The sequence below is a fragment of the Typha latifolia genome, chromosome 2, assembly GCF_019914945.1.
Source record: "Typha latifolia isolate L0001 chromosome 2, TyphaL0001v2, whole genome shotgun sequence".
Lineage (NCBI taxonomy): Eukaryota > Viridiplantae > Streptophyta > Magnoliopsida > Poales > Typhaceae > Typha > Typha latifolia.
Window position 1 is genome coordinate 2,803,004 of NC_133087.1, and position 15,587 is coordinate 2,818,590.

The window sequence follows — 15,587 nt, forward strand, 5'->3', positions numbered from 1 at the left end:
TGATATCAAACACTAACTTAATAATCAAAATTATAAAGTTACTCACACTTACAATCATAGGCTATGGTTGTATTTTAGGAGGAGTTTTTCTAGTGATGTACTGCAGTTTTTAGTCTCGATTTTAACAGAAGATTTTATAATAGGAAGGCTAATTTATAAGATTATTTTTTGTAAAAAAAATTGATTTCCTTTATTGCAGTCAAGAAGTTAATTGATATTTTTTGGGAGGAACAATACGTTCTACCAAAATTGTCTTCCTAAATTTTTTTATCTATCAAATAAATGTGAAGATGAGAAAAACTAATAAACGACTTTCACTAATTAAAATTACTTTTCTAATTAGTTGTTGTAAACCCAAAAAAAAAACATGTTAGTCTATTTTTATTCCGGCCTATTCACAATACCACTGTTCATATTTTCCCGTACCACAGTTTCATACTTTTCCTGAAAGACTACAAAGGAAGCTAAATAAATCCCGGACATTAACACATGAAACAACACATCTTTAAAATCAAATTCATTCACTCATATTGTTACAAATATATCACCATGAATCAGCATTCTTCTGAACAGTACTTTATGTACAACTAAACATGAAGAGTTCATCTCAAGGTTGGGGAAATGAACAAACAATCACCTTCTACCAAGAGTTCTAAATCATTCCACCGGTATTTCACAAATTACAAATCTACAGAATGTACAAGAGCAGTAATTCTGCAGGATTAGCAGCTTCGACGTCAACAGCTTCATACAACGAACTGTAGGATTCCTTGAATTAGTTGCTCAGACATTTTACTTTCGAATACCAGATAAGAGTGAAACTCAGAAGCAATTGCAGGAGTTTATCACTTAAACTGTAGGCCATAGAGCTCCTCCAGAATAACTTTATTCCAAATGATATTCTACTATAGAGCCACTATTTTTGACAACATTTACGGTCGAAATGTTTGACTGCGTTCCATCTATTTATATTTTTCGTAGTGGACCGAGTACATTTAACCTGTTACAGGTCCAGGAGAAACAATTTAACATTTAAACCATCAAGACGGTGTTTCAAGAATACGAGTCTTGAGATTTGTACCTTCTTCGCTAAAAGCAAATACACCTCCAAGCATGTCATCATTGTCCCCGTCTTCCTCGGGCTTTTCTCTCTCACAGTGGCTGCTGATGCTGTCTGCATCTGTAACAGCTTCAGTTAACTCACGGCAGTCATCGAGCTCAGATATTTTACAATAGCCCTCATGGAAATATTGGGTAAACTCCAACGAATTGTGAGAATCAGAAGTTTCAGTCTGCTCAGAACTAATGTTGGTGACACATGTGTTTGAGAATTCACTGCTCGCATCATTGTTGGGGGAGGGCTTATCTGTCGTTAGCCCACATGATAAGCTACTTACAGTAGAATGCAGTCCATTAATGATGGGCCCATCAATGAGTGGGTAGCTGTTAGGTAATTTAGAGTGCGATGGGGCACAGGGCACTGTACCAGATGCATCAGTTTGTGATAATGTGACTATCGATCCTATGCTTCCATTATCTATTTCAGAATGGACTGCTAAATTTGATCTCTTAGACCTCTCCAATGAGTGCAAGCTAACAGGCTGAAAAGGACCTGTCATCAACTGTCCATCTAACTCCTGCACACTTTCAGCATTTCTTGATCCTAGTAACACATCGAGACATAGAGAAGGTGTCAGTATATCAAGCTTCAAATAGCACATTGTTATCTAATATCCTTCTTACCGTTGACTAAATTAGATGCAAGAGGCACAGGCTTAGACTGACACATATTGTTGTCCTTTGTGAACCTATATTGAGTTTGGTCACTCTCTGAAGATAACGTCTGAAATCCTCCTCCAGAAATAGCTCTGCATTAACAGTAATGTTTGATGTTATACACAATAGCACCAAAGAAAGGTACCAACTATAATAAGACTATATCCATATACATATATCTACAAATGACCCATTTATTATATCAGCATCCACAGCATAACGTCAGCATCAATAATGCAAAATATTGAGTACTCGAGAGATATCTAGAGAGACCAACACTAAGTGGTTAAATTTGAAAAAGCATGAGAAATTTCAAGGTGTAAGATCTCATGATAGCAAACAACCTGCGCACATAGTTCCAACATGACAAACTTTATTTAGCACTATAACATTCCCATTTTGTTTATTTATGAAAAGGGCATTAATTGTTTTGAAATATATACCACACCTTTCTCAAGTCATAGCAACTGGTATATTTTAATTATTCACTATTTGATGAACTAACTATCAACATAATATTAAAAGGTCAACTTTAGGAAATTCGATAGTCTACTAATTTTTTTTATGTGGCATGTACCTAAAACAGAATACATACCAACAATGATCTTGGGTGTCCGAGTAAAACTACTCACCATAAGAGGCAATAACTATAAATAGCAAATGAATGGCAAATAACTTGTATGTTCAGCAGTTATGAGATAATTATGGTCTTTGGTTAACATTAATCAGAAAATTCAACTAGGCATTGCTAGCATGCATATCACAAGAGAATTTGTTTACCTCTAAGAGGGCATTTCAACATATAAAAACAACTAGGACAGAGAATGAATCATGCAGCAAGGCATCTGAGTTTACCCTGATGAAGATACTTACGATTTTGGATTGCATGCAATTATGTTACAGATTTTGATGAGAAAAAGATGGCAAAAGTATAATTGAACTAAGCTTGAATCCTATCAAACACCAACCAACATAGAGCACTTGTTAAATTAAATAGTATAAACAGGTATTTAAAAAAAGATGTAACAATCATTACCTATCATTCCAGTCTTGCTGTGAACAGTGAAACTGCTCAAAAACAGGCAGTAAACCCCTTCGCCTTATTTCAACTTCATAAAGGGGTAATTTTTCAATTTCAAGTTCTCCACCAGTATCAAAAACAGACCTTCCAGTATCCGTTGATGGATTCATCACATAGAAACAAATCTAGAACAATACAAAAGGCACGCTTAATTCCAATTAATTGCATAAAAATAACTCCCAGATGGAGGGGGAAAAAACAAGATACCTTGGATTTCTGCCATATTGGAATCCTCCCTGAGCTTACATTAACTTCGGCATTAGAAAGATACCAGGATGGTCTCTCATGACCTTTTGTGGACTCTTTTCCGGCAATACTGTTGCTAGATGATGTAGTTGAAGTCTCATTATCTTCAAAATCAGAAGTATTCATGGCTTTCATTTGTTGATTGTTGGAAACAATATTTGAAATGTTTTCATCTCTTTCTGGCCAATTTGATCTTCTGCATACATCCCACCACTGAACTGGTTCAGCATTTACATGCAACTCATCATCTTGAAGTTGCAAAAGAGGGCTCGATCCAGCTCTTGAAGTACTATCAGCTGACTCATTACCCGAGGAAGGCAGAAGTTCATGCTGAATAACATGACCAGATGGAGAATAAACTAAAAGATGCTCCAGCGAATTGGCTTTTGAGATAATAGGTAAAGTATCACTGTATATTGAATTATGGAAAACAGCAGCAATAGCACCAGATGGAATGGATATTTTTCCAGTTGCAGAAGCAGCGACGTTGCTTACAGTATTTAGCCAACCAGAATTACCATTCTTTATCCTACTAACTACAGAAAGTGAGGTAGGAGGAGGAGGAGGAGGTGCGTGAAACTGTTGATCCATAAGAAAAGACGAATTCGACCACCATGGCCTTGAAAGATTGGGTGTAAGTGATGGCCCATCACTATGAGGATTTTGTGACTGAAGGCTAGCATCACCACCAAAAGGAGATAATGCAAAAATATGGCATGTACCTCTGGATGAAACTATTGCTACCCACTGACTATAATGACTAAAGCAGATGTCCTGTATGACCTGCAACCAGAAAGAGAAAACAGTAAAGCATGTAAAAATTAGGTTATAGTAGTTCATGCAAACAAGTGAGCTAGATTCCTACAGCTGCTGTTAGTCCACGATACAGCTTGTAAAGGTGGACATGAGACGATGTCCAATCATAATGAGTCGAGTTAGAACCATTTGTTATGCATGTTGGCATAATCCTAAATACATTTATATTGTGCCCATGTACAGAAGCTGTAACCAAAACAGTGCCACTAGGATCAAAACAGAGAGCAGATATTGGACTGGTGTGAGCTCTAAACTGAGAGATCACATCCTTTGAAATGAAATCCTTGATGACAACCTGCAGAAAAGCATAAAAAGTCATTAATCCTATCAAAAAAAGAAAAGAGATCCAATGAGAATTGAGAAATACCCAACATATTTACTGGGAGTTTGCCTCTGTGTGTGTGTGTTTTATAGGTGGGGTGTGGAGAGAGAGAGAGAGAGAGAGAGAGAGAGAGAGAGAGAGAGAGAAAGAAAGAAAGAGCTAACATAATGCATCGATAACATAATAAATCATATACTGACCATTCCTGCATTATCAACTTCACTTGGGTGTACAGCTGATGGGAGTCTTCCAAGTCGCCTGCTTGAATTTGATGACAAGGGAGAGCTAGAACCATCAGGTAGAAGTTCATGACAATATTTTGACAGTGTTTTGTATCCCATGTCTCCAAGATTGAGTATTCCAGCAGCCAATTGTTTACTGGACTCCATTGCATATCGAGCAACTAAATTCCCGCTGCCAGGTGAAGTTGACGGGCTTACCCCTGGAGAGGGAGTAAGGTTCTGTGGACTAAGACGACCCGTGCTTGACAATAAAGGGTTATTGGAGGCATAAGCTAACCACCTTGGACCTACAGCCATCGGACCATATCCAATGTTAACCCCAGAAGCACCTTGCAAAGGGTAGGTCAGCACACTGAACTTATTCTCAAGAGTAACCGCATCAAAGCAGTATATCTGTCACACAGGAAAACGAAACCTATTAGGGATAGCCAATTTTTTGGTGAATCACTTACAAGTAGATAGAATGATTCTCACTGTACATAACAATAAGCTTATTCTTTTTAGAATAAGGCTTACCTGTGCTGCAAGAGCTACAGCAACTATTCGAGGACTACATCGGACAATATATACAGCAGACCGGAACCGAAGAACATGAACATAACTGTGAGATTTCAGTGAGTAGAATCGAACAACAGTGGGAGTGGAAATGCAGTTTCCTGTCTGAGGCTCGCTATTTGTCTCTCTGATCAAAGCACTCAAACGACCGCCTTGAACCATACCGGAGCCATTTGTTTCATCGCCAGCAACAACCAGAAGCATGGGATGTGATGCCCTGAATCCTTCAGTACTCTCAGATTTAGCCGGAATAGGCTGCATCTGTAAAAATGTAACCGGACCATCACGCTTGGAGACCAATTCACAGACATTGGAGGCATCCTCAACATCAAGCACTTGAAATCCATTGGAATAACCAACAAGTAAAACATGCTTGAATGATGATGGACCAAGTTCTAACTTGTCAAAGCCGGTCCATAGTACCTGTTCAGGAGACATTTCAATACAGAATATAGCCTCAGCAAGAGTATCAAATTTTTATTCCACATGCATCTGGATAAGCAAGTTGAAGTTTAACAGTCTCTCCGGTTAGCTAACTCAAAAACCCTTAGATAGAACACATAGAACAACATGGCAGGCCTAAGCTGACACTTTGGAATAAAAGGTTAACTATGTTATTTGACTAGAACTGGTTTCATCCATGTCAGATCCATATCCTTAGAATATAGATAGAATGCTAACCAAATGGCATGAATGCCACTTGCTTTACATACTTGGACTAAAATTCAATCACCAAGCAAGCATAAGTCATTCATCCCAAAATCAAATCACATGTAGAGCTAGGTGATGTTGAACTTCATTAGACAAGAGCCCATTAACTATGACTTCTCAAGTTTCTGCCGCAATTACTTCAAAAATTATTCCAGCAAAGAAAAGATCACACAACATCAAATATGTTATTAGATTCCTAAGCTAATAGACTTTTAGACGTACTACTACAAGACTTCCAAATTATGCTTCTTGAAATTAACAAAGTATGACTAGTGGAATTTATTTCCTTTCCCTTCTAAGAAGAAAGGGTAGAACTGTCTGCAAGTGTTGTCTGAAATAAAAAACAAGCAAAAATCAAATCCGTAAAGTTTTTCATTTCCATTTCAGGAAAACAAGAATCAAGATATAGAGGCGCATGAAATAATGGAGTTGTCATTTGTTATGTTTTGTAAAAAAAGAAGAAAAAAGGAAGATAAATCTCAATGCATTCTACAATATACATGAGTAGAAAATACTTTTACTTTTAAATGTTTACTGCAGTAACTTTGGTTGATGTTACTGTATATTGAAAAGAATTCCTATATAATGGGAATTTTCCATATCAGCAAGTTACCAGAACTTATTATGTGAGGTCTGATCCTTATTGATAGAAATTGTACTTGCTAAAACCTAATTGATGGTAGGTAGTATTTCAAATTACATTGATTCCCTAGTAAGATCCACAAATTCATCAAAACTAAATTGCACCCTATATCATTTCAAAGCACTTATGATCCATCTAACAAAGTTACGTGTCATTGTAAATGGATTTGCCTCCATAGTTTCAGACTCATTAGTGGGAGGGCATTGCTTCTACAAAAAAATATAACAATTAATCACGACCAAGATGTATGGTGAAAATGCATTATGAGCATGCTTCTGAATTTCAGCCGATCCCAATCCATAATCGAAACCAACCTTTAGACTGGTTCGGCTAGGTATTGGTTGGATAGGTCGATTCTGCCCGATATGGGTCCGAGAATATATATTTGGGTTAGATTTGCGAAGGATCCAACCTGAATCTCTTCTTCTTCTTCTCCCCACCAGTGGAACCCACGATAGATCCCGACGATCTCAACGTTCGGCGACATCCACCGACCAAGATCAGGCCATCTTGACCTCCGAAGATCTCAAGTTAGTATTTTTTTTGTTTTTTTACTCTCTCTCTAGAGTGAGAGAGATGAGAGAGATGACAGATTGTGGAGAGAGAGAGAGGGAAAAAAGGAGAGAAGAAAAAGATTGCCTTTCGGAAGAGAGAGATCGAGAGAGAGAGAAAGAGGGTGAGCAAAATAGAAGCAAAAGAGGAGAGAGAGAAAAACTAAAAAAAAAGAAATAAATTGATGAGCGACGATAAAAGAGAGGGAAAGAGAAGGGGAGATAAGAAAAGGCAAAAAAATCAAAGTTTTGAGTAAGTTAATACATTTTTTTAGTTTTTAGACTTCATATTTAAATTACTTATTATTTTCTTATTTTTTATTCTATGTTTAAATAATATTTAAAATTTTATGTAATTATAAGTCAATCTGGTACAGATGGTTAATGCGACCGATATAGCCAATAAATATTATTTTTTGACAGCCAATTCCGATCCGGATATCGAGTGTCGGAACCTTAATTATAAACTGATGTGCCAATGTTTGTAACATGAATTGTTCTAATACGATGTACCAATCAAGGTAAAACTGGTAATCCCTCCCAGTGCACTTGAACTTTCAGCTTCCATACAACAACAGCATCTAAACATATAAGGGTCTTCTAGAGTCTGTACTTAACAAGTAAATTTTTAGAGTTCTTCACCCATAAATCCGCCATGAGGTACACTAGATACTCACTAACCCATTCAGCAACTTCAACACTGGAAGTTCAGGACAAAAAAGCAATCCATGATAACTCAGGATATATATTGTCTGTTACAGCCTGCAAAACCAGTGTCACCTAGATCTGCAACAAATGCTGTTTCTTAAAGCACTACGAGAAAGTTACACATCGCTGTTTTTTTTTTAATTCTGTTATCTACTTATACGTAAGAAAGAACCAAAAGCATTTGATAAATGGAGATAAACTCCCTAACGTTGTTTTGGTCAAAAGTCAGGAGCCACGGCCAAAGGGTAAAAAAAACTACATAGGAAATTTGCAAACTGTAAGTTAGTACTGTGGCAAATGTGATAAAATATAATAAATAGAAAGGCTCTTCTTAATAGAGCAGTAATATGAAAGGAACATGAGATATTAACCTAGAACGAAAATCTCGTCAACTTATAGAATCATCTTGATTTTCAAACTTAGCAATCAAAGTTTCCAATCGAAAATAACAAAGAGGCCTCAAATTCTTTAATATAGGAGCACTGGAAAGGTAGAGGAAAAAAGGAATCAAAGTCAATATGGTGAGAACAAGCACCTAACTTATTTCCGCACAGCCTGAACTCCTGAAATATAAAATAACTTCATACGATTTCCTAAACTTGGGCGAAAGAAAAAAGGAAGATGTCCTTTTGGGAGAAGAAAAGACCTTGGACAGATGACTTTGGATAGAAAATGCATCAAGAACAAACTTTTTAACCACACCGCCCCACCAGCCGACCAAAATTTAAACGCATAGAAGCCATAGCAGCAAATAGGTAACATCAATGCCTGAATCAATTAGTAAAAATCTATCGTTGCTTCTCCTAACTTGACTTTGTAATCAAGCATCAAGAAGAAGATTGACACACGAAAGCCATTTTCATCAAATTCCCCTCACGCAACTCTATCATAACTAAAAAGATTGGGCAAACCTAAATCCCGTAAGATCCGCATGTCAAAACATCAACTTTCTTCCCAAAATTCAAACAATTATCCTAAGAAAAGAGGTTCATGAAGAGAAGTCCAACATCCGAACCTGGTCCTTCTCATCCTCTGCGGGCAACGCAATAGACGCAGCGACCGATGCCCCGGCCGATCGCACAGTTGACGCGACCGACCCAGCGTTCGACGACACCGTCTTCAAGCACGACGATATGATCCGAAGCGAGTTGGGCAGCAACCCGTTCCTCCCCTTTCCCCTCTTCATCCCTCTTCCTCCTTCCTTTTCGCCGGATTCCACCACCTCCTCCCTCCTCCTCCTCCTTCGCCGCCGCTGTCTCTACCAAGCTCCTCCGGCCACCTCCACACCACCGCCCATCTCCGATCTCCGCCGCCTCCGGCGATGCCCAATACCATCCGAGACCCACCGATCGCTGCCGCCTCCAAGATCTATCTCCGTCAACTTCCACCCTTTGACTTCACGGCCATCTCCAATTCTATTAACCCTAAACAAAAAACTAGTAAATAAAAAAACCAACCCCCCCAACTCCTCTCCTTTACCTCTTTCGCTTCCCCTTTCCTTCTCTCTCTCTCTCTCTCTCGCTGTTGCTTTCGTGTTCCTCTCCCTCTCTGTCCCCTCTCCCCGTCCTCTTTAAATAATCCAAAACAAATCGTTTCCCCTACTCCTCCGGCGCACGTTAGCCCCTCCCCCAACCAACCCCTCCTACGGTCCTACTCTTATCCGCGGATATCCGCGAGGGTGTAGGATAAGTTATAGGATAAAGGTCCGATAACCTACGCGGGGATATCTCACACGAAGCGCTTTTAAAAAAACAAGAAAATTCGGAGGAGCTTGCACGCAATAGAATATGAAGTTTAGATCCCTCGCCGAGCTTCCCTATTCCCCCTTCCTACCTTATTCCGGAGTTTGTTTGGATATCCAACGAATTCTATCCCACGTCCATCCTTATATCGGATCCGGGTATTCTAAGGGATTTCAACGATCGGGCGGTTCGGATTTGTCGGTGGGGCCGGTTGGGGAAGATGGACGGCCTGGATGTGCTTTGGGGGGGGTTTGTGGAGGGGTGCCCTTAGAGTTTGTGGGATCGAGGATTTGCATGGTCGTGGTCTCGCGTGCCGACATGGGTTTAAAATGAGAGCCCGACTTGTTGAGTGGTTTTATTTGCAAAATAGTAGCAGTAGAGTAGTCTTCAATCCATAGTCCATAATACATGGGGGGGGTGGAGGAGATGCCAGCCAATATGCCGTGAAGGTGCTCGGTGGAATTCCTGGGTGACGGTTTGGTAACTCCAGGGTTGTAAATGTAATAACAAATGACTCTTCGTGATACATCTGTGTACATGGGGGGATGGAGGAGATGCCAGCCAATATGCCGTGAAGGTGCTCGGTGGAATTCCTAGGTGACGGTTTGGTAACTCCAGGGTTGTAAATGTACTAACAAATCACTCTTCGTGATCGTTGTTTTGGCAGAGATGTGTTGTTTGTTTTGGGCCGGGATGGGTTGGATGTGAGAGATTTCATTGAGCTTGGTGTAGGAAGTAGGTCAACTAACCTCGCTACTCTGTAATGATTACGAACTGGTAATCATTTTTATATAAATCTATCTGTAATATAGTCGTATTAATTTATGATGACAACGACGAATTTTATCCACTACTCTCCGGTGAAAGATTTCCAGTCTCTCTATGTAAAAATAAAGAGCTTTTCTTCCATACGCTCATTTCTATCTGGTTGTTTGGTATGAAATATAAATTTAACCGTTAATGAATCTCATAGCATATAAGGAGATTTTGTAGTAAAGAAATATTTTATTGCGGATATTATTTTGAATTAAATATATTTGGTTTGGATTGTACTTTTTTAAATAATAATATTAATAAATTTGGTCTTTAACTATATCATGGGACCAAGGAAATTTATGGGGAATAGAGAGAGAGAGAGAGAGAGGTTTAAAGTAGTTTTATTAATATTTAAACGGATAAAGAAGATGTTTCAGAAAAGGGAACGTGTATATATAACTATTTCACCATGATTTTTTGGTCCTTAAATCTGTAATTAAATGAGTGATTATATTGACTGCCGGATTAAGAATTAGAATGGGGTATTAACGTATTTGTCAAAATAGAATTTGCTACCGTCATATTATCATATATCTTGTCTTCCTTGGACTATAAACTGATAGGAGTTTCAGTTGAGTCATTCTTTTAAAAGAAGTTTTGTGAGCTGGAGCATAAGTTTTAACCAGTCATTCAATGATGCAGGTGACGAAGAAATCAAGCATTTTAACTAACTCTTATACAAATTCTTCAATGTCCCTTAAAAGAATTGTAGATGAGAGTCTCGTGAATCTACATTCCACTGCCTAATGATGTAACTGTATAGGATTAACAGTTAATTACAGATGCGTACATGCCGTAATGAATATGAAGTAACTTATTGGTGTCCAACTTTACAAACAATAAATAGCTTGGCTTCATGATTAATGGAGATTACGGGTGATCAAACTCTCAAAAATGGTGTAGAGATCTTTGTTGTCTGGACCAAAGATCTCATCAGCTTTATGTAGTGCTTCCTGGAAAATGCCACAAGTTAGCTTTAGTGTATTAATGAAAAAAGATAATGGTTCACTTATTCTACCTCTCTAGTTTGCTTGTGCGCGTTCAATTCTTTGACATTGGCTAGAAAAGCACTGAACTGCTCATAAGACAAGCGGCTCCTGCATGGATAGAAAGTCGAACGAGAGAATCATCATCAGCCTACCTCATATATAAAAAAGCTGTTACTCAGCTATTTGTTCAATGAGTAGCCCATCTTTAAAGGCATTTTCGGCAAAAGTTTCAGATTATGCAATGTTCGTGATGCAGTAGGTCTTTCATATGTACCTGACTTGCCGAAAGAACTCTTTCCCGTCAACTTTTGTTCGCCCTGAAACAGGGTGAATACATAGAATAAAAAAAGGGATCACATGGTGCAGATGATCAAAGAAGAAAGCAGCAAGATTAGGTGAACGTCAGGATGTATCATTCTAATATAATAAATGCCTAACACCTACTTGTTTTATTACACTATAGGAAACATACACTAAAGCATACAATGGAGAATATTGCATTGCTCTTCTATAAAAGACTGACTAACATGGTTAGATGATCTAGTATCTGTAGCATAAAAACCTGTGTTAAAATATATTATCACAAGTTCTCTCCTTGATGACCTCATAATAGAGCAAATTTCAATTGAAAAAGAAGCAGGCTCAGCCTACAATGTTGCACCATAAGGAAACTGGTTGGCATGAAGACATCTACACGATTCCAAAGCTAACCTGTTTGGCTTCCTGTCTCAAAAGGAGAGGTCATCGAGCTATGATGACTTGATGGGAAGGAAGAATATATGGATGACCTCTCATCAAACATGTTCCTTGTGGCTGAGAATGAGATAGAATGCCTTCTAGGGGAGATTGGCTTAGATGGTCTTGGTGGCGATCCTGATGCAATAGCCCTTGGAGGAGAGTCTGGAGGAGTGAGTCTTGGCGTGCCACCATATGATATTAAAATGCCACGAGGTCTGCTTTCCTTGGGACCTTCAAAAGGAAATGAGAGAACTATCAGTGATCAATGCATTTTTAAAACTAGAACATCTAATCCTAATAAAATAATTGAAGGTGATCCAGAAATTATGTACCATTTGTTTCACCAGAACCACTGTCCTCCGAAATTGCACTCCCAGCTTCTGATAGCTGAATCTGTGGGGAAGGCGATTTAAGAGCAGGAAGTCCAGCATCCTCTTCTGACAAAATTTATCAATTAGTATAAACCTAAAAATATATATATGATCATCAAAGAAGACCAGGACTAGAAGTATTAACTTTTTAGTAGAGTACCTCCAATGAGTGATCCACTTGAGAAACTACCAGAGTCCGTCATCTTTACCCTGGGAGCTCCTACTTGCTACAGAAGCATAATTTAGCATAACAGTAATTTTTACTTAAAAGAGTACATGCATGTTTGACACAAGCGGGCAGAAACTTGATAGCCAGATTATATTTCATTAAGTTAAGCTTAAATTGGCGAAATGGCTTATTGATCATAAGATATTTCTGAGAAACAATCACTTACAGGGCGTTCTTCTTCTTCCTGAAGTGATTGCATGAGTGTCTTTTTGAAAACTTCCAACTGCAGAAGCCAACAACATTCAAACAATCAAAAGCATATTAAGCAAGTTATTGAACTGAATTGGCTAAACAAATAATGAAATAGACCACTATCTACAAATACAATATCCCAAAAAGATGCAAAAATGATGCTAAAGAGGTGAGATCATAGATAGAAACAATCAACCTCTCATGTGATCAACATAGACCATTATCTACAAACACAACATCGCCAAAAAGATGCATAAGGGATGCTGAAGAGGCGAGATCCTAAGTAGAAAACAATCAACCTCTTTTGTGTTATGTGATTACTCTGAATAAGATACAGTAACACAGTTGCCTTTTCGTTAAATGTGCATAGTAGACAATCAGTTAATTTTTGACATTTTACTATAATTTTGCAAGTAATGGATATCGAAATGGCTAGATCTAGCACACCCATGGATGTCCAATTTAGCCATGATCTAGGAGGATAATAAGGCTGGCCAAGAGCTAGACATTTGTGGACCTGTTCGGTAGGATCCTTGAGCAAGATCTAGCATATTCAAGTATGAACAAAATGCTTAAATTTTCAGAGGCTGCATTTACAGTTCGGCCCAATAGCATTTGAGGTGTTAAAAGGCTGCCTCAAGGTGATTTATCAAAAATGGATAACCTTAGTCTTCTATTCCACAAAATCAACACGACGTGAGGTTGTTTAGTGCCTGAAGTTGCTTTAGATTTTTCTTTACTCATTTGGAAAAGTTTTTGCCCCCCCCAAAACTGTGAAGGACTTGGCAAGCTAGCAAGAGATAAAGTTGATGTACGAGTTGAATCTTCTTCTCAAGAAATTTCATGAATAATCATATAATATTTGAGAAAATTCTCCTTTTTCTTAACTTGGAAGAGCAATAAGAGGAGAATAGGAAGTGCTTAATTTGTTCGGAGAGAAGAAAAAGTCGAAAGCCTGAAATGTTATTTCTTTATCATAATGATTCTTATAAGAAAATTTAGGAGAGAAAAATAGGGTCAAACCTGCTTTTCCACCATCGATCTCTCTCTACCTTCTTCACATCTTCATTACTACGTATCCACAATTCACTTCCTTCCCTCTCTTAATTGAGTTAGTGCCATCTCTAAGTTCAAACTATCTTAGTCCAGTAAAGGGTAGTAATTCACTTAGACAAGGAACTCAACCTTCAGTTCTAATTCAGCACATTGATCAATTTGATATCGTAGTCAGGTCAGGACGCACATTATAAGATATATTCAGAAGTTAACTTGTCCAAATATTTTAAGACTTGAATAAATCAAGAAAATAAAAAAACTATCTCACAAGCACTAAATTGGACGAATTAAACGAAATTGTGAAAGGGTAATCCTCACTCCAAAACCAACATAGAACTCAATAATTCGTACCTTGGAAACATCTCTGTTAAGCTTCTTGATGGTATTGGAAAGCGAAGCATTCTCATTCAGTAGTGTCTCCTACATCAATAATCACCAAAAGAAAGAAGAAAATAACTATCTTGTAAATAGAATTCGTGGACTCGCATAAAGACTTGAAGAGAGGGAAAAGGAGGGACCTTTTCCTCCTCGGTGCGGGCGAGCTGGTTAGAAAGGTCGCCGACGGAGGCGTCGAGGGTCTCGAGCTGTGCTCGCAACTCGGCAACGAGGTCGTCCTTCTCAGCGAGTCGCTGCCGGAGCAGGGAGGTCTCCGACTCGAGCTTGGATACGCGGGTGGCGAGCGCGATGGAGGTGATCTTTCGCGCCACGTCGAGCTGCTCAAAGGGGTCGGAGGGCAAAACCGACAGCACCTCCTCCGGGAGATCGAAGTCGGATTGCTCTCGTGCTGCCATCTCCCCCACCCAATCCAATTCCTCTCTCTCTCTCTCTCTCTCTCTCTCTCTCTCTCTCTGCTCAGTCTTTGGTTCGTCTAATACTTTTCTTGCTCTCTTTTATCGTTCATTTTTCTTAACGATTTCTTTGCAGATCACTACCTATATTTTATCCTTATGTCAAAAAGCCTCATTTTATCTCTTTGCAAATAGAGTAAGCCGAGAAACCCAGTTCCAAATATTTTTTAATAAAAAAATTAATACTTCTTAACTATTTAATAGGATCCACTAAAAAAACTATTTAATAGGAGGTGTTGATTTGCAAAAAAAAAGAAGAGGTGTTTTGCAAGACCACTAAAACGGAGGTGGTGATATGCAAAAAAAAATCATTTTCTTCAGGGAATTATTTTTTTTAATGAACAAAAAGAAATATTTTGGCAAGGATTGGGATGCGAGTGGCACGGAATTGGAAGGTAATAGACAGAGAATGGGATAGAGATGGATCTCAGTATGTATGGTGGTGATCATTTCTACAAATGCATGAGTGAGGTCTTGCCACGTGGCAAAATGCTGACAAGCTACATGTGATATAGTTTTATAGTAATTTGGGAATTAGAGGAAATATAATAATTTTGATGTCGTGAAACTTTATGTCACGCAGGGCTTTTTATATCTGTTTATACTAATCCAACATGTGAGCTGCAAAATAAATTGTCTACCCGAGTCAATGTCTTATATGAAAATTTAAAACGGCTAAGAAAATTGCTAAGACTCGGGAAGAGAAATTTCAACACAAATAACTATCTTTGAATTGACTTTTAAATATAAATTACTGAATTAAAAAATAAATTTTATATAAAAGATTTTCTTAAAACTTAGATAATATTTTTAATAATTTTTAAATTTTTATATAAGTCGCTAATCTGATAAACGACTCATATTTGAATGAAGTCGTCCGTCATTTAATAGTTTTGCTAAAGTGGCGAAATACATCTAATTCTGTATTTAAGTTTTGAACCAAATACTAGTAGAC

The 15,587-nt window shown here is 38.1% G+C and overlaps 2 protein-coding genes across 5 annotated transcripts; both read right to left on the reverse strand.

The window, feature by feature from the left end:
- Window positions 1-504: 504 nt before the first annotated feature.
- On the reverse strand, window positions 505-9,198 carry LOC140781301 (autophagy-related protein 18g-like). Its single transcript, XM_073127234.1, has 9 exons — window positions 8,667-9,198; window positions 5,000-5,461; window positions 4,442-4,876; window positions 3,969-4,214; window positions 3,065-3,886; window positions 2,813-2,982; window positions 1,744-1,868; window positions 1,082-1,663; window positions 505-1,000 (listed from the first exon to the last, which is right to left on the reverse strand). Exons 1-9 carry the CDS (start codon window positions 8,835-8,837, stop codon window positions 996-998), a joined length of 3,018 nt encoding a protein of 1,005 aa, XP_072983335.1. The 5' UTR covers window positions 8,838-9,198; the 3' UTR covers window positions 505-995.
- Window positions 9,199-10,852: 1,654 nt separating this feature from the next.
- LOC140782866 (uncharacterized protein At4g15545) lies at window positions 10,853-14,651 on the reverse strand. Of its 4 annotated transcripts, none has more exons than XM_073129700.1 (9): window positions 14,303-14,651; window positions 14,136-14,204; window positions 12,703-12,759; window positions 12,468-12,534; window positions 12,269-12,373; window positions 11,910-12,167; window positions 11,473-11,515; window positions 11,228-11,306; window positions 10,853-11,162 (listed from the first exon to the last, which is right to left on the reverse strand). In XM_073129700.1, the coding sequence occupies exons 1-9, from the start codon at window positions 14,573-14,575 to the stop codon at window positions 11,070-11,072; spliced, it is 1,044 nt and encodes a 347-aa protein (XP_072985801.1). In that variant the 5' UTR covers window positions 14,576-14,651; the 3' UTR covers window positions 10,853-11,069. The 4 variants fall into 4 exon arrangements, with proteins under 4 accessions (XP_072985801.1, XP_072985803.1, XP_072985800.1 ...); XM_073129702.1 differs by having other exon boundaries at window positions 12,269-12,370; window positions 14,303-14,644; XM_073129699.1 differs by having other exon boundaries at window positions 12,269-12,370; window positions 12,453-12,534; window positions 14,303-14,642.
- Between the last annotated feature and the right edge of the window lie 936 nt (window positions 14,652-15,587).